This window comes from Podarcis liolepis (assembly GCF_965112155.1).
Source record: "Podarcis liolepis genome assembly, chromosome: 16".
NCBI lineage: Eukaryota > Metazoa > Chordata > Lepidosauria > Squamata > Lacertidae > Podarcis > Podarcis liolepis.
In genome coordinates this window covers 33,448,831-33,475,416 of record NC_139567.1, presented here as the reverse complement: position 1 = coordinate 33,475,416, position 26,586 = coordinate 33,448,831, and the positions used below count along the sequence as shown (strand labels likewise).

The 26,586-nt window shown below is 40.0% G+C and overlaps 1 protein-coding gene across 3 annotated transcripts in view; it reads left to right on the top strand.

Annotated features, from left to right (window-relative positions):
* UBE2G1 (ubiquitin conjugating enzyme E2 G1) overlaps positions 1–21,660 on the top strand; it is a 31,587-nt gene extending 9,927 nt beyond the window's left edge. For 2 of the 3 annotated variants that reach the window (XM_083479677.1, XM_083479678.1), the window contains exons 2-6: positions 10,104–10,206; positions 14,783–14,880; positions 16,265–16,443; positions 17,749–17,874; positions 20,584–21,660. In XM_083479677.1, coding sequence (XP_083335803.1) covers positions 10,104–10,206; positions 14,783–14,880; positions 16,265–16,443; positions 17,749–17,835 — 467 coding nt within the window. In that variant the 3' untranslated portion in view covers positions 17,836–17,874; positions 20,584–21,660. Of the gene's footprint in view, positions 1–4,781; positions 4,819–10,103; positions 10,207–14,782; positions 14,881–16,264; positions 16,444–17,748; positions 17,875–20,583 lie in introns of those variants that run through there. The other variant, XM_083479679.1, reaches the window with a different exon arrangement.
* The last annotated feature ends 4,926 nt before the right edge of the window (positions 21,661–26,586 follow it).

Below are 26,586 nucleotides of genomic sequence, written 5' to 3'. Positions count from 1 at the left end.
ATTTTTTGCATAGGATATGAATTGCCCTATATTAAATACAAAATTGCATTGAATTGTATCTAATATTTGGAGTAGACCCATTGAACTTAATGGACTTTATTAACATAGCTCCATTAATTTCAGTGAATCTACTTGGAGTTGAACTTAGTTGGACACAGCCTAATAAATCTCAAAAGCTTCAGGAAATGGTTTTCAGCAATAATATCCATCATCAATACATAAAGCTAATCTTTATATAGAAGCAGCTGGATCCAAAATACTGGGAATGAAACTAGCTACAATTCTGAACTGTTTTACATCAATTTGAAAAGACAAACTTTTTGATTAATCAGCATTAGAAGAATATACAGCTTCTGATTCAGAAATGTGGCCACTTTTTGTATTTTGGGGGGCAGGGAGGCAAAGGTGGCTTAGTGGAAACAAACTTCGTATATATATATTTTTTACATGTTCACAAATCTAAGGAAGATGACAAGTCCAAATATGAAGTGATTAAATCAGGCATAGGCAAACTCGGCCCTCCAAATGTTTTTGAGACTACAATTCCCATCATCCCTGACCACTGGTCCTGTTAGCTAGGGATGATGGTAGTTGTAGTCCCAAAACATCTGGAGGGCCAAGTTTGCCTATGCCTGGATTAAATACTGTCAACTTGAATTTGAGTGTCAATTCCTATTGGAGCATTATGAAGCAAAAGGTTGGGGTAATAATCCACTTAAATGCCATTACAGTGGTACCTCGGGTTACATACGCTTCAGGTTACATACACTTCAGGTTACAGACTCAGCTAACCCAGAAATAGTACTTCAGGTTAAGAACTTTGCTTCAGGGTGAGAACAGAAATTGTGCTCGCGTGGCAGCAGCAGGAGGCCCCATTAGCTAAAGTGGTGCTTCAGGTTAAGAACAGTTTCAGGTTAAGTACGGACCTCCGGAACGAATTAAGTACTTAACCCGAGGTACCACTGTATAAATAAAAAATTATAAATATTTGTTTTGCACAACTTTATGTGCCCAATTCATTATGATTGTAGTCTTTTGTGAACATTATTACTGGGTTATCCTGCTTGAGTTTTATTGCCTTAGTAATAGTTGCCTTTTTAATAATTATTTTAGCTAAACTGTTTTTTACTGAATTTTATTAGGCAACATGGTAATTTTATTAAACATTCAAGTTCCCATGGCAGAACAGAAGCTACCGGTATTCCAAAGACTCATACTAGCAATTGTGCTGTGTAACTTTTCTTTTTGTTTAAGTTCTTGACACAATAAATAGACTTGATTTCTCTATGTTCCCCTTTCTTGTCATAATTCCTGCTGAAAAGTTGCATGTTCTCTGAGCACTGGACAAAATAAAGTATTGTAAGGTTTTCTAAGGAAGTAAAAACGTCATGAAGAAATAAAGGTTTGCCTTAGCAGCTTTTGACACTGTTTCTGCGCACTCTTCATGTATGTCCTGACTAGAAAGCAGCAGCAAACTGTTCATGCTTGATGCAAGCTAGAGACATGTTTCATTAGTCAGTCTCAGTGACAAGTTTGCACCATTTGCATTAGTGACCATGTCTCCATAGACTTTCACAGTTTGAGAACACAGGCCAACATGCTCAATTCATACCTGTTTTTGAAATAGAGGGCAGTGATACAGAAGTGGAAGAAGTATTGGATTGGCAGAAGGGTGTCCCGTACTGTTAAGTTTGGCTTGTGGGAAAGATAAACAAGCAGGCCTGTGCTGAGCCAAGTGTAAAATAAAACAACTGCAATTTGTGAGAGCACAGAGTGTTGGCAAGCCTGAGCTGAGGCGTCAGAGATGTTTTACAACTGCTGCTATTGCTGGTTAGACTGTACTGACAAAACAGGAAAGAGAAGCTAAGCTTAGTGAGTAGATGGTCTTGTTGATTTAAATAGCTATTCCTTCACAGTGAATCCCTTTTGTTTTGGAAACTGATTGATTGATTGATGTTCATTTAGGTTATCTTCTCAGTTTAAGAGGTCATACCGTAATCCTGTCAGTCAGGATATTTACTCTTTGGAATTCTTGAGTTCTCTTGTCGGTAGAACCACTTACTATCTAATGAGCTTACTTCCTCCCACCAAAACTTGCATCTAGCCTAATCACTTGTATACTAGCGTATGATCAGTTTTGGACTTATGACAACATTTTGCTTGCTCCCTAGAGAGTTGAGCCAAAAAAATTGCATGAATGGATGCTTTCATATGTTACAGTATGGTGTCTGTGCGTGCACATGCAAAATACACAAGCCGCTGCATAATTCTGAAAGGACTACTGTTGTTCAAGGTGTCAACCTACAGCAGTGATTTAGAGTGGTCTCCCAGTATGCTGGCTATAAATGGATTTTGAATGACCCATGTACGTAGCCAAACTTCCTCAAGAAATTGATTCTAATGTCTATTTTGTACTTAAAAGGACACAACGCAACATGGTGCAACTGAAAGCAGGAAAATGGCTTTTGTTTGGTCCATGAACCTGTTTCAGTATTGGAACCCTAAAAAAGCTCATCCAGTTCCTTAAATGAGAGGTAACTAGTCTTTTTTGACCCAAGGGTCATAGTCACACTTCAGGGCTGCATGCCAGATACAGGTGTGAGCAAAGTTTGTGTGGTCAAACTGCACACACAGGAACACATTCTCTCCCCGTAACTTACTTGAAGGTGGGGTGACTCAGTGCTTTTACTTCAGTCATCAAATAATTACTCTGATGTCCAGGATTGGGGACAATTTCCATTCTCATCAAGGTGCTGGGCTCTGCCTAACAACAACATAGCCCAGCCCCCTTCCTCTTCTAGGCAGGGCAGGGAGAAGCTGGGAGGAGGAGGCACCGCCACCGCCGTGTGAGGGAGAGGGAAAGAACACACGCGCTGGCGATCCACATGGCAGTTCCTGGACCGTCCGTGGGCCGGATCCAGAAGGCAGTTGGTCCTGATCCGGCTTGCGGGCCTTAGTTTGCCGACCCATGGTGTAGAAAGTACTGAGCTATGTGAACTAATGGCTTGACTCTGTATAGCTGGTTAGCAGCTGATCATCCTATGTTCCCTCGTTGGAACCTGAACTAAAGCTGCTGTGTCCAGTTTTATGCTGCCTGTTTTTTATTCCTGCTATTTGGTTTGAAGACTTTGCCACAGCTAGTTATGAATTTATGGACAAAATTTCTAATGTTGTAAATGGTATACCTGGCATCAAAAGGTACTGTATCACTAAGGGGTGGAGAATGTTGAAGGGACGATCTTATTTATTTAAATTCCATTTATTTGTTGCTTCCCATAAAATAAATTGAAGCAATTTCACATTCTTCAGAAACTTTAGGAAAATGTTTACGCTACTTCCACTCTATACTACAGTTTTAAAACTTTGGTTCTGTAACCATACACTGGCATTATGCAATGGGTTCTGCCTTCCCATTTTTGTGTTACAGGTAAGAATAACTTGTATGGCCACTTGTTCTTAATGGAAAACTTAATCCTTTCTGAAACAGGTGTACAGTTGTCTAATCTCTTATAAAGCTGTAGTTCTTCATCTTCCTAAATCAGCCTACCTGGCAAGTAAGCATTAGTATGTCAAGTTTGGATCAGTTTAACATTGTTGCTCATGTAGATCCAAATAGCCTCACCCCAATCCAGCTTTTTTGCAGCTTGATTCCTGTGCTTTTCAGTGGCCCTCATCTGATAACTGATGACTAGTTTGTGTATTCAGCATCACTACTGAATTTCCTCAGCTCAAACATAGCTGGTTTGCTGGTGATCTCCAGCTTATCTAGTGTATCATTAAACCCAAAGTACATGTTTACTGTGATAAATGTTTTGGGATGCTTTTATGGGAAGCAATTGATTAATTAAATGGAGGGACATGGTTACTGCTTGTATAACTTAGTGCTTAAATAATAAGGGGCTTTATTCATAATAAATAAATTTAAATAATATGCTAAGATATACCAGATACTAGCAATTCTGTAGATCTTGTTAAATAGCAGTACTATAAAGATAAATGGAAGCAGGACTTTCAAGACAGTATTCCAGAAGTCTGGAATTGTTTATTTTTTAAGGGAGCCACCTTTTCGATAGCTACAAGCTATAGTGAAAAGTGGTAAGACAGCCTTCCAATGTCATTGGACACCTTGGAAGTCTTGGAAAAAGAGGTGATGGTAGGCACTGACATTGCAATAAAATGGAGATTTTAAACATCTGGTGGAAATGTGAGAAAGCAAATATTCCTGTGTCTGTAGTTGCCAGTGTCTTGAAACAGATCTATAGATATGATGTTAAAACTATTTGCATAGTAGAATTAGGTAACAAAATGTTCTAGATCAGTGGTTCCCAATTGGTGGCCCACAGACACCAGGGGTCTGCGTAACCCACCCAGGGGATCATTGGGACTATTCACATAACAAAACTACCATAGAGATATCAAAATTTGCAAAAGTAGGTGGTCTGTGTGTTGGCTTTTGGGGGGAAAAAGGGTCCACAATACTGTCAGACCCCTGAAAAGCAGGGGTCCCAATTAGCTAATTGGGAATCACTGAAGTTCTCACTAAAGCTTATCTTCTCTTCCTTGAATAGGATGTTCCTTGAGTTGTTGAGGCCTCAGCGGACAGATGGTATCAACTGCTGCTGGGTTTTGGAACTCTTTATAAAGAACGTTGTGGAGGTGGTGGGATTATAGTGATGTAAAAAGGGCCTTTCCTCAGCATTCTTGTTGCTTTATTGCCTTGCGAAGCCTACAGTGGCCAGAGGGGAACAGCCCTCTTGCAACCATGTTACTGAGCGCTGGGTCTGGATTAAAGCAGAATGTTAGCGTCCAAAGAAACCAGTAGGTAGCATACGATTTTGCATGTTGCAGTAGTTTAGTTCACATGGGACAATGCAGTACTAGAATACTGATCTAAGCTTTGGTTACAAATTCAAGGAATGAGGAAGCAAAGCTGTGTACTGCTGTGTAGGAGTTTTGTTGGTTTATAATGATAAGGTGTTTAACCAGTTATGGATGGGGCTGGACTCGCCTGATAGGTCAGGTGCACAGCTCTAAGGTTCTCCTAGCTGCCATTGGAGCCCCAGTGGAGGCCTTACTGATGTTGTGCATCTTTTCCAAGCCTAGGTTGGTGCAGAAGTTGTAGCCTTTGCTAAGCAGGGATAGTTCATGCATGGTTTCTGGTAACCCCTCATTTGGATTGTTGCAGTGTGTTATATGTGGGGCTTGCTTTTCAATATTGATCAGAAACTGAAGTTACCGTAGTATAAAATAAAGCAACTAGATTGCTAACTAGGACCACATATTGTAGTGTATCTCACCAGCATTAAATGAGCCTTGCTGATAGCTGCACTGTTTCCAAATCTAGTTCAGGGTGTTGGTGTTGAATTTCAAACCATTAGGGCTTAACAGGCAAGTACATTAGGCCCACAACTTACATGGGGGTATTGCGTCTAAAGCCAAAATCACTTATAGTCAAAACTCATTGGGTTCAATGGCGGGTGGGATTGCCAAAATCATTTTTCATGGAGCCCTTCACCTTTTTCACCATACAGTGGTACCTCAGGTTACAGACGCTTCAGGTTACAGACTCCGCTAACCCAGAACTAGTACCTCGGGTTAAGAACTTTGCTTCAGGATGAGAACAGAAATTGTGCTCTGGCAGCATGGCGGCAACGGGAGGTCCCATTAGCTAAAGTGGTGCTTCAGGTTAAGAACAGTTTCAGGTTAAGAATGGACCTCTGGAATGAATTAAGTTCTTAACCTGAGGTACCACTGTATTTATATATTTCCTAGGTGCCTCCACTATGAAGTTGAATGCCACAATTTCAGTTTGTTGGCTGGTTTTAATTTAATTTAAATTATTTTTAATCATTTAAGTATTTATAACCTGCTCTTCATTGAATATTTTCAGTTCCAGAGCAGGGGACAATAACAACAACAATATAGAAATATATGGATAAAATAATATAGAAAAAATACAGAATCCATAAAAACAAGTTCAGTAAATAACAAAATAGCAGCTCCATCATAAAGCAAACAAAGCTAAAGTCCAATAAGGACATACATTAAAATTTTCTATGTAAACAAAGAATACAGGCAAGTCAGCAGACTGAAACAACCAAATGATCTTAGCAACAGTTTCCACCCCATCTCTCATCAGCACTGTGCTTTTCTATTGTTTTATATGTTATGGTTGATTGGTATTCTTTTCTATATAATAATAAATCTTCCTGAAGTCAATAGTTGTAGGTATTGGTTTTCTCAGCTTATATTTATAGCACTTAAAAACTAGGTGCTGCATAAAATATATAGACAGGCCCTGTTGAATTGACAATTTAAGTTAGACACAGCACCAGAAACAAAATACTAAAGTTGAACAGTTGATGAGATAATTGATCTAAGGTGGTGGATACTCCTTCATTGGAGGTTTTTAAACAGAGCTTGGATGGCCATCTTTCAGGGATTATTTAGTTGCAAGTCCTTCACTGAAGAGGGTGGAACTAGATGCCCCTATGGGTCCCTTCAAACTCTGTTGTTGTTAAATTTATTTATGCCCTGCCTTTTTCCCTGATGGACTCAAGGCGACTTACAATTCTATGATCCTATTAGCTTGCACATTTACAAGCTATTCAGGAAAGCCCTGACTTCTTTGTTTCCTTGGTGTTCAGAGTGCTGTGGCAGACAGGTTCCTTTGAAATGGCAGGCTGCAACCACCAACGGAAGTTGAAAAGTCGATATACCATTCATAGTTGCTCCTTTAGCCATAGGGCTCTTCCTGCTTAGTCATTTTTGTTGACTTGTACCGATTTGATTCACCTGGATTTGTATAGAGGGCTCTCTCCCTGTAAACCAGTGATGGAGTGCTGCTTGCTCATAACAGCTTTGTACTAAAGCCATATCCCAGCCACGGTTTCCTTTTTGGCTTATAACCCTGGACTTGGTTGTGGAAGTAATTCTAAATCCCAGCTTGTGCTAAAAACTGGATTGCTGATCCATGGCACAGTCAAAACTGTTTACTTGGTTTTTTTAATTCTTGGCACTGCCATCTTGGTGTACCAAATGAAAGTACTGTTGGAGTAGAATGAGTCAGATTTCCATTTCAGGCCATAACCTCGTCACAAGAGGACAGCACCAGAAGGCAAGGTCTTGAGATTTACTTTACAGTGGCATTTCAGTACAACAGACTTTGTGCTTGGTTCAAAACACTGCATTAAAGATTGAGTAACTTCAAAAGTCCGCAACTTCACTGTAGAAAAACCAAAGGAGCCAAGGGATTAAAGCTGTTGCTAAATACAAGAGTGCTGTCTCCCTCTGTGGGTCATTCTTAACATCAGTTGAAAAACAAAAAAATAGAGCATAACTAGGGAAATGCTTTATGCAAACTAACTTGTTTCTTCTGTTTGCTAACCTTAGTGGAGATGCACATAGTTCTTCCTCTGTGGTTTGGACCATGTCCATTGCATCAGTTTTTGTTGTTGTCTTGGTCGTGTTCGACTCTGTGACCCCATGATAGTTACTAATTTTTTTCAACCTGAAACACGGTTGTGGCATCCAGTTAAGTCCACGGCCTACTCTGCTTTTGCCCTTTACCACAACTGTGTCAAATTATGTCATCCTGCAAACCTTGAATCAAGTTTCCTGTACAATCTGTTTAAAAGATTTGCGAGAAAACAATCAGCTGTTCCTACTATGGGTAGATTTTGTGTTCTCTACTAGGGGGGCAACACTTTAAAAGTGTATTGAAATGAGACAAGTGAATTTTATCAGTGTATGAAAACGTAAGGCTTGGAAGAGTGTTGCAACATACTTCAACTCTTGCTGTGCCTTCTGCAAATCATCAGGGACAGACAGAATGTTGATCAGGATGTAAGACAAATTAGGAAGTCCCCAGTTTGGATTACTGTATATCAAGCCACATTTTTCCAGCTTCCCATGCTGCAGTACTACTGACTTACCTTATAGGGTGGCTCTTAAGGATTCCAATTTGATACACAGGGTGTACTTTAAAGGCTCACAAGTGATATATTCTAGGTATATTAATGACATCCACAGTCATATTTATTTGACCTTTTAGATAATGTAATGTGTGCATTTCCATTTGTTTCTAGTATCTGGGGCTTGTGACCGTCTAGTACAGAGCAGCCAATGTGGTGACTACCAGATATTGTTGAACTAAAATTTTGATTATCCCTTCCCATTGGCTATGATGGGAGTTGTAGTCCCATCAACATCTGGAAGATGGCTGCTTCTGCCCTGTAGTCTTTATTTTATTTTATTTTATTTTTGCTTCTGTCCAAGCATATTTAGATCCTTAGCATGCCCATACTTTAAGTTAAACTTTCTTCCAAGTATTTGGAATGTAAGATTGGGAAGTTAGATTGCAACAGAGTCGAGGTTTGAATTTATCAGAAGACTATGCTTACACTAACAAAACCTTAAGAACATTTCTGTAAATGTTTGAAGATACTGCAGGTACCAGTTATGGGAAATAATTATTGCTGACTGCAATTCATTGGTGATTTCTTGGTAACAACCACAAATCCACAGCTATGCCTCAGACTACCTGAATGACATTTGGGAACCCCTGATCTAGGGTATGCACTTCAGTTGAACAGGCTTCGTAAAATTGCTTGCACTTCAAAGAAGCTGTGTAAAATAAAGTAAATTCTATACCAGAGCTTTCCAAGCTGTGTGTCACATTAGTGTGTCGGCTGCAGTGTATAGGTGTGTTGCGCGAACTCTCCCCATGCTCCTCCTGGGGCTGGAAAGGGGTTAGTTTAACCTCTGGTTTGCTAGTAAAGCTGAATTACTGTGTTGTGAAGTGATGCAAATAAAAAGTGTGACTAAAAAGTGTGTCACCAACATGAAAAGTTTGGAAAACTTTGTTCTATACCCATTACTTGTGGGTGAATGGTAACTGGTTGTCTAGGCCTCACAAAGAGTTTAATAGCTTCTTATTTAAGAAATACATGTCCACCTTTTGACTTTCAAAAGTCCTCAAGGAGGTTGACAGAGAAATGAATTAGAAACCCATAAAAACAGCATTAAAAATCATAAAACGAAGTGGCAAGCTGTTAATAAAAGCAGCAAACTGCCATAATAAAACAACAAGTACATGATAAAATGAAGGGATGCTAAATGCAAGGGAATAGGATCCACTTTGACCCTCTTGTTACCTTGGCAGGTACTTGGTTAAATATTGAGGAATTAATTTGACAGTTTAGGCACTACCACAAAAAAGGCTTGCTCTCACTAGCTGGGTACATACGGAGAAGGGCCTTTGAAGCTGACCTTGGTTGCCTGGCGGGTTCACGTGGTAACTAGTTCTCTTATGCAGGTCACAAGCAATTTAGGCTGCTCTCAGTCAGCAGCTGGAAAGCAACTGGGATCTGGATTTATTCTTCACACAAATGATTTAATGGATAGCCTATAACCTTGATTTATTTGTATCTTAATAAAGCAATAATTTTTTTTAGTGTGTAAACACATTTTTAGACCAACTTACAGCCTAAGTAAATAATGACAAACTGAAGTTGATGGTCAGGTTTGGTATGAGTATTCTGCATTATAAAAGACATCATTTTTTTGCCCAAGGGAAGGAACTAGAGATGTGAAGGCCCAGAATAAGCAGAAGGGGTAATTTTTCCCTTGCCCCTAGCCTTTATGTATCATGAGGCAACTAGCTTGTTCAGGTGATCATAGCAGGCTTATTGGCTAAATAACAAGGTAAAATACTTTAAACTATGTTTTATTGGAATTTATAGTTGGTTGTAGCATACGTAATTAGATAGCCATTATTTCAGGGAAGAAGAATCTAGCCACAAGTCAGTTTGGAGGCTCACAGGGGAGTAGGACCATATGGCTAGGAATGAGCAACTTGGTTTCTCTGAAATGGCTTTATGTGTTGGGCATTTGGTATATCATTGAATATGAGCTTTGTGTTTACGAGATAATGAGCAAACTAGGGACCCTGAGAATGTGGCATAGAACAATTGAGTTCTAACTTAAAGAGCACTTGGATAAGCTCTGAAAGTTATTTGTTTGCTTGTTACAAATGAAGCACAAGACATATGTAAATGTTACCTCTTCTATAACAGTATATATATTTTTTCTTTTTTGAACAGAGCTCAACAAAAACCCAGTGGAAGGATTTTCAGCAGGTTTAATAGATGACAATGATCTATATCGATGGGAAGTTCTTATTATTGGTCCACCAGATACACTGTAGTAAGTATCCCTAGCTGTTTAACTAAAATACCTGCTTGCTTAAGCATCTAATATTTTGATAACTAGCTTCTTCTGCCCTCTCAAGACTGATTTGATATGGAGCGGGGAATTAAATAGTGGTATAAAATGTATGTATTTGAAGTCTGAATTATCCTGGGTTACAGTAATTCTATCCTAAATCTAATGGGGATAACTTGTAATATTGTGTTTGTAAGAAGTAAAACTAGCTACTTGTTTCAGTCTCCATGTAGATAATATTCTGTCTCCCTGCAGGGCACAAGGATAGACTTGCACTATGAATAACTGACTGAAAGCAAAACTATAGCAAGACCTAGATACAAGCTTCCCCTTAAGACTTTGGAGGGAGTGAAGGATAAATGTTTTGAACAGGGCAAGCTTTTCTCTTTTTTTGGTTCATGAAGTTTGAGACCTAAATAAATTATCTTCTTTTATCACTTGAACTAAAGTGTACACATATAAAACAGACATTTTCCCAAAACGAAACACTTGAGTATCCAGCTAGCACCAATAAGCAAAGCTCAGGACCAGAAAAAAGGTCTTGATAACAACAATAGCATGGCAGCTGGCTAACATAATATTATTCTAATTTTGGGTCTTGTATAGAAGACAATTGCCATACCATATTCCTCAGGTGGAGGTACCTAAGGCATCATAAGGCAGATTGAGGTGGCAATCTTTAAACACACTTATTACGAAATAAGCTGTGTTGAGCACAGTGGGATTTACTTCTGAGTAAACATGCCTAGGATTGCACTGTCAGTTTGCAAGAATGACATGCACCACGATGTATGAGGCTTGGGGACTTCCATTGCAAGATGATGATCTCTGCTCATTATTTGAGAGTATCTACTTGTGCTACACTGGAGTCAAGAGTTGTTTGACAGGGCAAGTGGGTTGTGCTCCTCCTGCTGTTTGGAGGCAGGAAACACTGAAGCTTGCATCATTTACACTCAACTCTATGTGTAAATTGCTGGGAGACATCCCTAGGACCTTAAGGCATATGATGCAGCAACTTTTCTAAAGCTAAACAGGTATTGGGTCTGGCCAGTGCTTGATGGGAGACTGCTTGGTGGGCATCACACTGCTACCCTTGCCATTCACTTGAGTTCATAGAAGGAACGTGGAACATCATAAATACACATTTTTCCATGCAGAGTAGGTGGTGGTGCAACCAGCAAAATACACCCCCTCCTGAGGAACTTGGGGACCATATTGTATGCTCTGATCTGAATAATTTGGTTTGCTTAGGGTGGTCTTTGTTCTGTCTTTGGCTTCAAAAACAGGGCCTTAAAGCTTTAAATGTAACTTCTCAAGGAAAAATTATGAGGCATTATGTGCTTATGACCATTTGTGAAATAGAAGGTGGCAGATGAATCTCTTTCTGCTTGTTGGCATATTAATTGGAATAAATGCTGGGTATACAAATGGCAAGGCCTGGAAAAATATCTGGTGTCTGGTAGCATGGGCACCTAGAAAGAAGTGTGATACTGTTGCCTAGGAAATTAAAATATTTCTCTAGTCGTGCTCCTGATGTAAAAGAGAGCCAGAAAAACAAGGCTACTTTCTTGAACAGGTGCTAGCTGCAAATGGCATTGATTATGTGAAACTGCATGTCTTACCACTATTCCTATTTAATATGTTCAAGTTCAGGCATCTGTCCTAGTGTTAACACCCGCCTCATACAAAACGCCATTTTAGGCACAGAGCCAACAAGCTGGCTTATTCATTAAATAGATATGGTGGTGAAACGTGTATGTGGATCTGCAACACTTACTTTGGAACAAATGTTTGCCAGTCCTGTACCCGCAGAAACCTGAAAGCTTCTTTTTATTTCCCTTTAGTGAAAGTTTCAATCTGCTTATGGTCTTAAGGTGTTCAGATGTCTTCTGTTCTAGTGGGTGTTCAAATCCATACCTACAATATGGGTTCCAGTGTAACTAAATATACATGTCCCCTTCTCTTTCTGCTTTTCCTCTTCTACCTTAGGGATATCTATCAGAATTTATTGTGCTTTAGCTAAACTACAATTCCAAAGATTGGGACAGGTGGGAGGCAGGGGATAGAGTTGTACTGTAGACGTGCTCCTCCCTTCTTTCTACCCCATCCCAATCTTTTTATTATTGTTGTTGTGCTTTGTTAATGCCAACATACCCCTAACAACAAAAGAGCAAAGTAGAACAAATAGCTGAGGGTTATGAATAATCATTTTAAAAATTTGCCTTTTCAGTTGATAGGGCTCATATAAAGAAAATATTGTTACATTCAGGTAGATTTAAGAGTTCATTATAGACTTACCATATAGCAGTGTTAGCATATAATTTCTGTAATCTATTATATGTAGCTAGTTCATGTACGGCAAGTAAAGATAGGTCTTACTTCTATTGGTGCATTGGTGAACTGTGTTTACGTTTCCTCTGTCAGTGTTTCTTTAAAGCTAACATGGCACAGTACCACCCAGACCATGATCTACTTGTGATTACCAACACATTAGTTGGACTAGTGGTTTGAGTACCACCTCGTCAGTACAGTGAAGGGGGAAAGCAGAAAAGGCAATACATAGCAATCTGTAAAACCCATACGATGTTCATATGAAAGACTTTACTCTTTGTACATGTAGATTGGAGTGTCACTTTCTTTAAGTTATACTGTTTGCATGTAACACTGAGCAAAATGAATTGTAGGCAGATAAACTTAAGGCCTAAGCTTAAGCATGTGTACTTGTAAACGAATCCCATTTAAAAATCAGTGAGACTTACTTCAATTGGCTTTGCCACACATGAAACTTAAGTCTGATTTTTAAACAAGCAAACCCTAGGCTAAATGCATTATGGTTCTCTAGTACTTCCTCTTGAAATTGTAGACTTGACCCATTGAGCCATTCACTAAAGATAAGTAGAAAGAAGTTTAAGGAATTGATTAAATAAGTTTTTCCTCAAATAGTGGGTTGGGCCCCAACATTGGCCTTGAGCTACTTTCAGGTGGGCCACAGACTGCACAGTGCCTCCTTGCTAAATATACCTACCTTGCTCCATAGCCATGTCATAGCCTTTTGGTTCGACCAGTGCCGGCATCAGTGATTCCTTGGATGCTGAGTAAAAGTGGCTGGACTACAGAGAAGTGGGTGTAGGAAGGTATCCCTATTCTGAGGGGAAAGGGCCATGTGAGGTGCTCAAAGAAATTAGAAAGTGAGATAAAGGGGTATTTTTTGTTAATAATAAATAAATAAATAAATAAATAAATAAATAAAACTGGGAATAGAAAAGAAAGTTGTTGTAGAAGGAAGTAGTGAATGTGAAATGACCATGGAGGAGAGATGTAAGAAACCCGAAGTAGGGTTTTTTGGGGGGCAGGAGGTAGAGTAAAGTACAGGTTGAATGTGATAGACTGGAAGAAGCAGTTACAGGACATGGGTAAAAAAATACTTTTGAGGTTCTGCTGAAGTTTTATTCTGGAGGATGCACGGTGTGTAGATTGCTAACCAAAAAAAAGATTTTTTATCTGGGCGGAATAATTATTTGTTCTATGTTACTTGTTGTATTGCAATCATCAACTTTTGCAATAACCTTTACTGTCTCAAAAATGGCAAATATCTGTACCGCTGAAGACATTTTTATTATTCTGTACCTAGATATTATTCTTGAAAATAAATAAAATTATACAAAAATTACTTTTGAGTGGCAAGTGCATAGAGGTTGGGGAAAAGATGAAAGAGAGTCTTCACATAATACTGTGGTTCAGCAGATTCTCCCTAAAATGAGGAGAGTGAGTCACAATACCTCCAGAGCAAATGCCCATTCTTGGCTTGAGGAAAGGGTGAGCTTTAGGACTCCTTGCCCCAAGGAAAACACTGTGGCAAAGAAATGAGAAATTTCCAGAGTTTGATTAGATATTGGTAATTGCCAACTGATAGTGCCAAATTCTGCCTTCATCTGCAACCATTTTATGACAAAATAAAAAATTCCTTCCAGTAGCACCTTAAAGACCAACTAAGTTAGTTCTTGGTATGAGCTTTCGTGTGGATGCACACTTCTTCGGATACACTGAAACAGAAATCACCAGACCTTTAATTTCTGTTTCAGTGTATCTGAAGAAGTGTGCATCCACACGAAAGCTCATACCAAGAACTAACTTAGTTGGTCTTTAAGGTGCTACTGGAAGGAATTTTTTATTTTGACTATGGCCGACCAACACGGCTACCTATCTGTAACATTTTATGACAGGCTCTGATGCACCACCACCATTTTCTGACTGGTGAGCCTCAGAATTTTTCAGTTGTCTCAAGTGAATTTTGGGTGTAGAAAGTTTGAGAACCCCTGGAATAAATAATAATCCTGAGATGTATTCTGGGAAATTGATGCTGAAGCCCCAGAATAGGCATTACTTGGGGAAATACACGTCTCGCTCTGCCATTTAATAAATAACCATTCCTAGTAATGCTCCAAAGTGTTGTACAAGGATCTGATGACTGCTTAAATTCAAAGCAATGGTGAACTTAAATCACTTGAAGCTTCTAAATGCAGTGACTGAAAATTCTCCTTTTCTTTTCTTTTTTCAGTGAAGGCGGCGTCTTCAAAGCTCACCTTACTTTCCCAAAGGACTATCCACTCAGGCCGCCAAAAATGAAGTTTATCACAGAAATATGGCATCCAAATGGTAAGACGCTGATGTCATGTGTAAAGTGTGGTGTTCTGTCTTGCATCTGGAATGAATATGAACGAAGTTGAGAGCCCCAATTTTGGATAATGGGAAATTATTAGGAAGGAATGTAAATATTTGGGTTCAGGAAAAAATACTTTGGCTGGTTTCTGTGTCTTTCCTTTAACTGTAGGTATGATATATTGGCCACGGGTGATATACAACATAAACTACCGCTCAAGATTGTTGTGAAATACATGCATACCACCTTTAGCTCCTTGGAGGAAATGTGGGATATAAATGCAGCAATAAAATTATTAAAATATTGGTTAGGTATCATCCATGTGACAGTTGGGTGATTAGGCTCTCAGTACACTGCTTGCATACAGTCTAATATAGAAAATTAGGTAGTATTTTAAGTTTGAAATGTGGAAACTGGAATTTTAAGCCTCATCTGACTCTGGATAACTTAGTTTCCTTGGATTATTTAGTTATCATTTATTAAAATGATATTTTATGCCTTTCATTTTGAAAAGAAATTCCAAAGTGATCCACAAACAAAACAACTAAATATCACAACAAAACAACTAAATAAAACCAAGTTAAAATGTCAGCCACAGAAACCAGGAGCCAGTATTTATGGTCATAGAAATGCCTTGAGTCCATTTTCAATTTTCAGTGGAAACTTTGAGATCATCCCACAAGATAGATGCCACAATGGAGAAAGCTGTTTTCCTCTCCACTGTAAGATGTACATCTGCACACTGTGAAACAGTGAATAGGGTCTCCTTCACTTGGACCTGTTTTGGTATTAGCCTCTGTTCTCCATTTTTAAAATGGAAATAATTGTGTACTGGATTACACAGCAGTTGCTATAGTCAACTAACGGCATACTTCTACTGGTATATTTTGAAAATAAAGATAATTAGCAGTGGTGAATTGCAATTCCCAGGGTAGCTGGTGGATCCATATATTGTGAATGTAAACAGAGCCCTACTGGATTGGACCAAAGGTCCATCTGTTTCAACTTGCCTTCCCAAGAGCCAGACAGATGCTTCCACAAACAGGGCATGAACATCATTGATAACCATTGATAGGTTTATCCTCCCCTATCTAACATGCATCACCACATCTTTGGGCAGCAAATTCTATATAGTAACTAGTTGTGAATCCTATTGTCAGTCGACTGAATCTTGCTCACTATATTAACACTTGTACTCCATGTACTCCATGTTTCTGACAAATATTCCTATTAATGTTATCCTTGGGTGGAATTGATGGCCATAGCAGAGACAAAAAACTCTCCAGCAGCCTCACTACTTTGCTTTTCACTGTTATCTGAAGACAGGATTTCTGCTACAATGTTATGGCTCTGAAATTCTATTTTTCTTCTTCTTGGTAGTTGATAAAAATGGTGATGTCTGTATTTCCATCCTTCATGAACCTGGTGAAGACAAATATGGCTATGAGAAACCTGAAGAACGCTGGCTTCCCATCCATACTGTGGAAACCATAATGATTAGTGTAATTTCTATGCTGGCAGATCCCAACGGTGACTCTCCTGCTAACGTTGATGCAGCGGTATGACTTGCAGCTTGTAAATAAATCTCTTCCCAGCATTACTGTTGAAATACCATGGAATGGTTTCACGGCACGCAGCTTTATCCCCTTAAGATGACTTTTTAGTAATAAAAGGGACAGGAGTTGAACAAATGTAATGTGGTCATGGTATAATTTCAAGTGTAATAGGAGTCTCTCCCTATTTTGCTGTCCATATTCAGAGGTGACCAGCATCTCTGGATTTTTTTAAATAAGCAGCCATATTTGTAATCTTTTTTTCTTAACTGTGTGAACAAGCTTCCCCTCAATAACAGGCATGTATGTAATAAATACAGTGGTACCTTGTGTTGCGTATAACCTCCAGGTTACGGAATCTTTGGGTTACGGCCGTGGCAAACCCAGAAGTGGGTTTGCCGCTCGCGCAGAAACACTCTGCGCGCTTTGCGCATGTGCAGAAGCACTCTGCAGCGCCATGCGTGTGTGCAGTAGCGGTCCTCTGGTTGCGAAATTTTCGGGATATGGCCGGGCCTCGGGAACGGATCCCGTTCGTAACTGGAGGTACCAGTGTATTACATGATAGTTGTCCAGTTGGTTATTTATATGTACCTGCCCTTTCCTGCTCATCTTGTGTGCTCAGGTTGAGAAGAGTTCCTACTTGATTGATACACCACTGCATATAATAGAGTATCACTTCTGTTTAGGTTCTTTGTCTCAGAAAGAGCTGCATACCTTTAAACCTCTGACTGAACTTATACAAGCATGGAATATGGTATCTAATTGTCCATGAGTTTGGAGTTTTTCCTGGTACTGCCAAATTGGACTTGAAAATGTAGCATGTGGCCTTGTGAATTCTTGAAATAGAAGGAAGTGTTTCAGGAACTGTGGTTTCAATATTCTGCTTTGATCCTGGTATGTCTTGATAAGTGGAAAGAGCAGGATGATTGATTACGCAGATCTGATTAACTTACTCAAGATGCAGGATTTGGCACAGAATGTTGATTCTTCTAGCTTAGAATACATATAACCCTGATTCAGGCTTCAGAATGGATGGCTTGTATACTGTCAATCAAAGATCAATGGAAAAGTTCTCCTTTTAAAAAACAAAACTGAATCCCAGATAGCACTTGCTATGACACCACCCATCAAGCTACCAATTAAAACTCTTATTTTAATGACAGAAGTTTCGTATTTAAATTACAAATGTTGGTTACTTTTATTGCCAAATATTTTATAGCGCTCTTCATGGGTTTTGGAGGAGCTGAAAAAATAATGAAGTTACTTGTGGTGGCTTGAAGAATCATTTTAAATTTGGATTTTAATTTACAGAAAGAATGGAGGGAAGATAGAAATGGAGAATTCAAAAGGAAAGTTGCCCGCTGTGTAAGAAAAAGCCAAGAGACTGCTTTTGAGTGACACGTAATTCAGCAGCTAGTAGCTTCACTTTTTTTCAGGGTAAGTAGAGTTTTAAAAAAATTATTATGGAAAATTCCATTTTGCATTGGAAAATCCAGAAAGTGTTTGTTACATTTTGAATGCTCAAGGCAGTGAGGTAAGTATTCACGTTCTACAAGTGTGTATTTCCTCTCTCTCTCTCTTCTGCATTTATTCAGCAGATAAGATTTTGTTTTCCTTTATGGCTAGGAGATAGTTCTTTAATGTTCAGGTCAGATTATTTTATTATATTTATATATTGTAGTATTTTCGTATTTTACACACCACAGTTCTCCCACTCCAGTCACAAAAGGCTCCTAAAACTGAAATTAGAGCAACATTTCTTCTTTAAACAAAATTTATATACTGACTGATGGAGGGAGAACCCTCTAAGTAGTTTACAACAATTAAAAACAGATATGAAAAATAATCAAAAGGTGATAAAAACCAGTTGTGGCTGAAAATAAAACACATGTAACTTCTACACGTCGGGATAGCCTTGGCTAAACAAACATGTTTTAAACATTGCATACAGCACTGGAGTTTTGGTACACGTGATAGAACACTGTCCATAGCCCCAGTCCCTGAAAAATCCAAGCAAGAGCCCAAGTGGTATAGTTCGCTGTGCGAAGCCAGTCTAAATCCCTGCTCAGCAGCAGAAGCTACTGGGGTAACCTGCTTCCTGTGCTGTGGAAATAAGGGGCGGTGTGGGAGAGGGCCATGTATTGTCACACTTCCCTTCCTTGGAGGGAAGAGTGGAATTAAAAAAAATTGCAGCTCCACAAGCTCTGGCTGAGTGTACAAGGAGCAGAACAGACGACGCTATGGCTTAGGTATTGGGTCCCAAACCTGGGGCCTGTACCTGTTTCAGAAGTTCTTTAAAAGACACGTAAATGTCAAAGACTAGCCCAGGTACTTGGAGATACTTACAAAACCCGAGAATATTGCAGCTTTCTAGCTTTTTGTTTCCTCAAAGTACTGGTGTTGGGGGCTAGGTGAACAGGTGGGGAACACTAAGCAGGACTGGACACTACTGATATCTCCATGCAACACCTGGTTATAAGTAAAGTTATAACTCTTATCCCATCCCTGCCCCCAGCAAAAAAAGTAGTAGTCATGTCTGGAAAATGTCAGCTTTTCAGCAGAAGCCTATTTGCCTAATATAACTCCAGTAGTACACTCCAAAGCTAAGCCATCCTGCATGAATGGAACATGTTTTGCTTAATAATTTGTGCCAGAGTTGGTAAAACATTAGTCTCTGTTGCTTGTATGTGTCTCTGTAGCACTTGTGGTTACTGCTGATGGTAATCCTGCAACTGATGATTTCCAAAGAATCTTGGTGTTGCCAGCTGAAAACTAAACATGCAGCTTTTGATGTATGTATATGAGAACTAGCTGTTTTTGGTAACTAGGCTTCTGCTTGTCTGTGTTGGCAGATATGCCCCTCACCCCAGTGGTTGAACTTTGCACTTGGCTTTATTAAATGCTGAGTTAGTCCCCTTTCAAGATTCCCTCAAACACTCCATTGGGTTTTGGGTGGTCATGTGGGTACAGCCTTAACGGGACACTCGTATCTCTAATTTTGGGTTTGGGGGTTGCTTCTCAGTTATGCAATCAGTGAGAAACTTATTGGGCAGTAAGCCTTCCAAATGCAGGGATATCTTAGCTGAGTTGTGTGGCCTGTACAAAAAAGCAATCCCACCCATTGCACATTGTAGAGGACTACTGCATGTGCCATATAAATGCTTGTGACTTTTGCCTGCAATGAATGTTTTACTGCAGGCAGATTTCCTCTCTGCAGCTGGCATGTTATTGCCACTGACGGTTTGAGTTGCCAAACTACCATTTTGGCACCGTATATTGTACTGCTACTCCCACTTACTATTGATGTTTTTGGGATGCTTAATTTTGGTAGCTGCTGAGGGAAAAAGAAACCCTACTAGTATTGTAGCTGAGTTGGTTTGACAACTAAGGTTATAGTGTTCTTGGTCTCAGCAAGTGAGCCCTGAAGCCCTGATACTTCATCTCCCATTGCTCTTGCTGTAAATAAGTAAGATGCCTTTAATTGGGCAACAACCTGCTCAAAGTATACAAATTTGTAAGTTTCACAGAATTATTTAATGAGAATAATGGGAAGTAGGACCTACAGGACACTGATGTAAAGAACAGACTCTCCTACACACTCACTTGGTAGATGGAGCTATCTTTTTGAGTGAGCTGTTCCTGTCAGAAGTGGCTAAAAACATGTGTGGCTGAATACAACTTTGCTGAAAACACAGGTTTTGCAGTGATGTGTGTAGGTCTTTTGTAACTTGAACATTCTGATGTATTTCACTAGGGCAATGCTGCCAACTTGATGTGCCCCTCAACATGTTTGCTTTTTAAATGGGGCTTGCAGAAGATCAAACCATAGTTTTTAGTTTAGGAAATGGCAGTTAAAGTTCATTTGAATCTCTGTAAAATACTTAAGTACAGAAGATGCTCAGTGTGTTAGTATTCTAGTTGTGTTCTCCCTGTAGGACTGGCCTCCAGAAAGCAACACTAGAGCAAACCTAACTGGGGCTCTGAACAGCAGTTCAGATGCTGGTACTGAACATTCTCATATCAGCCTATCTTGGAAGCACTCGCTACAGAGAACTTTCTTTTTCGGTCTGCTGCAGCCTGTCATTTGATGATGCCATGAAGACTAGATCTAGTTTGGCTGATGGTTCTTTGTTCTTGCCTTTGTAGGTCTCCAATTGAGGAACATGGCACTGTTTTTCCTGCACTCTATCCACCTAATGCTGGACTTCTGTTTATACCAAGTTGGCAGACACTGGCTGGAACTGGGCTGCAATAAAACATGCCAGTTATTAATGCTGACAAAGAGCCTAACAAGTGCCAACAAGGATTTGCGCATTTTGAAAACTAATGGAACTGCTTTAACCTTCAGGAAGAATTGTAAAGATGTGTACATAGCACAACATGATCCGGATAATATATACTGTTCATGTACATCCACAAATACACATTGTACCAAATAATGCTGTCTTGTAGTTAGAATAAGAATCGTGTAAATTCTAAAGATTTTTAGCAGGTTTTCCATTTTTCTCTTCTCCCCCCCCCCCCCGGTTTTCCCTATGAGTCTTTAAAATTTCTCGTGAAGCATGTCAGTCTAAAACAAATTAGGATTTAAAAATTCTGTTTTAACTTTTTCTTTTCAGCCTTTGAAGATTCATTAAAATCTCTCACTTTAATAAAGTTTAATACCTTTGTAATGCTGTCCCTTCCCCCTTACCTTTTTTCAGATTACATAAATACAACACAGATCTATTACTTGATTCTAATGATGACTTGAGCACTGTCATCAGGAGGTGCAGTTCCTTCCCTTGCATTATGACCCAGCTGTGCTCATCTCTTGGCTTGGATGTAGCAATAAGATTTTACAGCTGTGGAGCACCCTTGAGCCTGTTATCTTTCCCAAAAGGGTTGAGAGCATTTGTTTTGGAAGTGGTCAGCTAAGTATGTTAGCCCAATATAGGATGAACTGCTTTCTTTTGATTTCTTGCCTGGTTTGAAGTTGGATAAATAAAAGCATGCAGAGCTGTAGGCTTTCAAGTGAGTTCTGGTTTTGCTATCAAATGCTATTTCCCTTTCCCTCTTCTTCCTCATTCCCCCCTCTTTATATTTCTTTGCCTTTTGATCTCTTGCAGGTTTTCCTCACTTAATGTATAAAGACAAATTGCGATGTATATTTTCATGTAACTTGATTTTGGAATTCTGTCACCTTCTGTAGTGAGTTCTTCCAAAATATAAATTTTTCCAATAGCTTGGTGTCAAGTTGGCTGTTATGCAGTATAAAAAATGAGAGCACATTTTCAGAGAGCATTAAGCATGATGATGCTGGTAGCTGATGGACAACAACTGCTTGAGACTTCATCAAAAGGTGACTCGTATTCTTGGAAACAGACTTCTAAGGAGTTCAGCGAACCTCCATGGAAAGTGACTGTAACCTGATAATGCAGAAGTTAGAAAAAATGCATTTAATTTTGCTTTGGTTGAAATACTGAGTGGTTGTTCCTTTGGAAATTACCTGTTCACATAAGCCAAAGTTGGACAAGTATAATATTCAACTGTAGAATCAGGGTGTTTCCAGACTGGGGATTAATTTGCAAACAGGTCATAGACAACCATGTTTATTTTATTTACCAGGTTTTTCCTGGGGAGAGGAAATGGGGGAAGGAAATGTGGGCTGGTATTTTGATGCTAACTTTGTGTGGACACTATATTAAAAAAAAGCATGCCTGAGGAGCACTGATTCTGTAGTCGACACCCATCCAGCAGCAGCCTTTGATATGGAGGAAGAATAAATAAAATGACCATACTGATAGGGAGGGGGGTGGCACCATTGCAGAGGCCCTTCTTAATGGCAAAACTCCTTGCAGCAATGGCTTTATGTTCTGGGCCTGTGTAATCTCTCCTCATTTGAGGCATTTAATCTTGCAATGTTATATTCACTGCAGGATTTACTTGTAGGCTTCTTTGGTCTTTTTGTTCTGCAGCAATTTGTTTCTGCTGTTTACAGCAGTGCTTCAAAGGAGTGGCTGGAGGCAAATTGCTTGCTTTAATTCTGAATCCACAAAGGAATAGTAGCAGCCTCCCTATGGCATAATGTGGGGGCAGGTGGCACTTAGGCTGAGTTACATGACACGAACGAAAAAGTACACACAGGTCCCTAGTAGTGCTGCATCATGCATTTGTCCCTGCAGTTCTTGACAAAATGTACTAACTGCCCTCATTTTACAGTGACAGTACAGCCTCTAATGCCATGTATCCTTCTGGTAGAAGGAAACATTTGCTATAACATAGCAGAGGGACTGAGTTGAATGAGTCTTCTGTGGCTTTTTTGTTGAACGCAGTTAATTGCATTGGGTTTGAATGGATGGATCTGTGTGCTTGTAAAGCAACCTTTAAGCAGAAGCACTTTTATAAGCAGTGGGCCAGACCTGCCTGCTTTCAGGGCTACCATTTCAAACAAAAGGAATTATGGGGAAGGGGGGGAAACATATGGTAGGTTTCAGAGAGGAAAATAGTGTACCAGTTATGAATGCCAGGGGAATCACCATTGGTACCTGCCAATTAGAAGAAACAACAATTAAATCCTGAAATAGAGGCAGGGAGTTCTTGCCTCTGGATTTTCTTTAAAAGCAGCAATGTTTTGTCCCATTTGTCTGGGTACATGCAGCAGCATAAAAGTTACTCTAAACTGCCATGAATTAGAAATGGTACTTAATTAAGTGCTCTCTCTTTTTAGCCAGACAGATGTATTTGCTGCTTCTGAGCTGTTTAGTACCCAGACACAATAGCTGGATTTAGACAATTGCTCAAACAAGAACCAAAATTGTTTGGCTCCTGCTGAGGTGGGGGGAGGAGAGTCCTTGCCAGCCAGCTGGCTAGCATTTGTGCTCTTCTGCTTGCGTAAGACTTGGGGGGGGGCGGTTGTCTTACATTTTGGCCATCTATTCCATAATTAAAATATGAAGGGAAATATCCCAGTGTTTCTAGGGCAGCTATTGTGATCCAAAAGGCAGCCAGCTGGATGTGGAATAATAAGGTCTCCCAACTTGCGTCTACACAAAGCATTCACTTATTTGTCCCTTGAACACAAACTGCACTGCCGTGATGGCAGTTTGAGAGGGAGGAGAATTTCTCTTGTCACCTTGGGTGAAGCAGGGCTGAGCAGAGAACCCAGCTGGATTGTGGGAAAGCTTTGACTTTTCCATTGGAAGTGGGCAGGGGAGGGGGGGCTAGGAGAGAGCAAGAATCTAACTCTTTTGTCAGTTCTAAAGGATTCAGAATGGTTTGGGAGGGGGTTGCTGGGGGATATTTCCCACTTCAGACAAATTAAACCACATCTTTTTGAAGAAGCTGTCAAAACTTTTAAGGCTAAAATCTAATTGATCATTGTGTTATATGAAGTTACAACATTATTTTGTGCTTGCTTTTATAACAAGTTGTGTCCTGGCTGCTGCTGGCATTAGACTTACTCTTCGGTTCTGAACATGTCTGCTTAAATCTGCGTTGTGGTTGATTGAAAGTGCTTACACTGTTACACCATTTAAAGGACTACTGTGGAAGAGTTCCCGTTATTGGTTGGTTGGTGACCAGGGCTAACGCAGCAGATTGACACCACACACACACACACACACTGTTTGAGACAGATGGATGCCAGCAAGGTGACAACTGCATGCTTTTTTCTTTTGTTGGAAATAAGCTTGGTTTCTTTTTTCCAACCTCACCCCTAGAACAGTTATTCAGAAATGGGAATGTCTCTCCTATTCTTCCTTCAGGGCCTGATACAGATGGCTGTTAAGAGTGCGGTTCTTGGGATATTAACCAGCTTGTTTAAAAGGCTTATCTTGCCTTGTGGAGGTTTACAAGTCACTGAACAAACTGCAGGAAAGGCTGACCTGTCTCTGTTAAGAAGGGTATATTGGTGGGCATAGGAGGCAAGATGTCAGCTGGATCCAAGGTTCAGTAAAAACTTCTCTTCCAGTCCTGAATTTTTTAATTCATTTGTATCTTGTCTTTCAGGAAGACATTTCCATTGCTTATCTTACTAAAAGTGTGAATAGTAAAAAGAAGCTTGGAGGGTTTTAGCTCAGTGGGAGAGCATCTGCTTTGAATGCAGAAAATGCTAGGTTCAATTCCTGGCATCGCCAGGTAAGGCTAGGAAAAACTCCCGTCTGAAACACAGGAAAGCCAATCAGTTTGAACAATACTAAGCAAATGGACCATTAAATCGGCTCGGTATAAGGCGGCTTCCTGAGTTCTTAGGAATGACATAGACCATTTCAATTTATAATTTTAAAAGCAGTACCTAAGTATGCATGCAGACCACAGGGATTATGATTTTGAGTATTGCACTACAAGAAAATGTGTTCAGCGTATCTAAAGACCTGTCGAAATTTCCTCAGGGAGTCCACCCCTATCCCTTGAATCTGTAAATTTAATTTTGGTGTCAGATATCTGGTCCTCCACAGGCAATCATGGGGCTTTGGTAGATAGTTGTTGTTGTTGTTGTTGTTGTTGTTGTTATTATTATACTTTATTAAATTTGTATACTGCCCTATACCCGCAGGTCTCAGGCCAGTTCACACCAGTGTAAAAGTGGTGGAGAACGTGTGGTTGTCCGGATATTGGACCTCAGTTCCCATCATTCATGACAATGGGCCAGGGTAGTTCAGGCAGGATGTAAATAATTTTTTGTACTCTGACTTTAGGGTAAACATGGCACATTTCATTCTCTGTTTTGCATTGGATGTAGCTGGGGTACACAGCAAACTTCTGGGAGAAGCTTTTTCATCACTTGCTACTATGGAAGTATGTGCAGGAATTATTCTACTGTACTGAAATACTAACTGCATTCCGTGTGCTGCTCTGGTGCCGGTTCGCCAGAGCAGCTTCGTCACGCTGGCCGCGTGACCCGGAAGTGTCTGCGGACAGCGCTGGCTCCCGGCCTCTAGAGTGAGATGAGCGCACAACCCTAGAGTCTGTCAAGACTGGCCCGTATGGACAGGGGTACCTTTACCTTACTGAAATACTAAAATGTGAATACATGCTCTGGTGGATTGAACAAATGAGACCAATAGTGGGTCCAATGGTAAAGAAGGCTGTTTCTGCATGTGCTGTAGAAGGAAGTGAGGGGCAGATGAGGCTTGTAAACCTGGGAAGGTAACCCATCTAGGAGAAGGAAAACTGATCCTAAACCTCCACTATCTTGCACATCTTCAGAAGAAAAGGCTAAGGAGTAAACCCTGCAGAAATCCGGAGTGGACTTCCTAAGATGGTTGCATGGTGCTTTGTATGCCTCCTTCCGGCAACTCCTGCCAAGCTGGTGCCAAAACATATTGCTCTGCTTTCCTTTGGGACCACATCAGTGAGGCTGAGAGGTGGGGTTTGTCATCTGGGCAACCCAGGACCTCTGTTCGCACTGCCCTGGCTTGCATCCCAGGGAGGTTACTTCGGTGCTGCTAACACAGCGGTTTGACCTCCAAAGGCACACTCCATTTGTCCGTCTCTTGAGTCAGACAGATGTCAACAGCAACTACTAATGGAATTCAATGGGATACTACAAAGAATGCTACTATTATTCCTTCTTCCCAACCTGGAAAATATTAGGATTGGATAGCATATTAAAGATCTAGGCAGCTCTAGGCACAATCAAGTTTTAGGTAGCCATGGCGGCCACTAGGAAAACTGAAAATGCTGTTGCAGCATCATACTTCCTGTGAGGACTAACAATCCTCACAGTTCACTGAAACTCTGAACTTGGGTTTGCTCCTTTTCGATCTTACTTTGGTCCTAATGTAAAGTTCTACTGTAGTGTTGCTTTTGGATTTTGGCAAATGCCACAGAGGCCCAAGTCTGTAATAAGAGACATAATTAGCAGTGTAGTCTATATGCCTACACAGGAGTAAGTTCCATTGAGTTCAGTGGGACTTATTCTCAGGTACATAAAAGGATTGCAGTGTTTATTAGAAACCCATTTTCTTCCAGATTTTGTACTACTACAAAGGAGTGGAGATAAATGTTCTAACACTTACTGTTCTAATTTTTACTTTTCTCCATCACTATTACTGTTATTGACACACAACTTACAAGTTTACAGAAATGTTTTTCTACCCTCCGCCCCACATACAGGATAGGGAGAAGCAGAATTTAATTTACACAAAAAACAACAACATGTGAAGA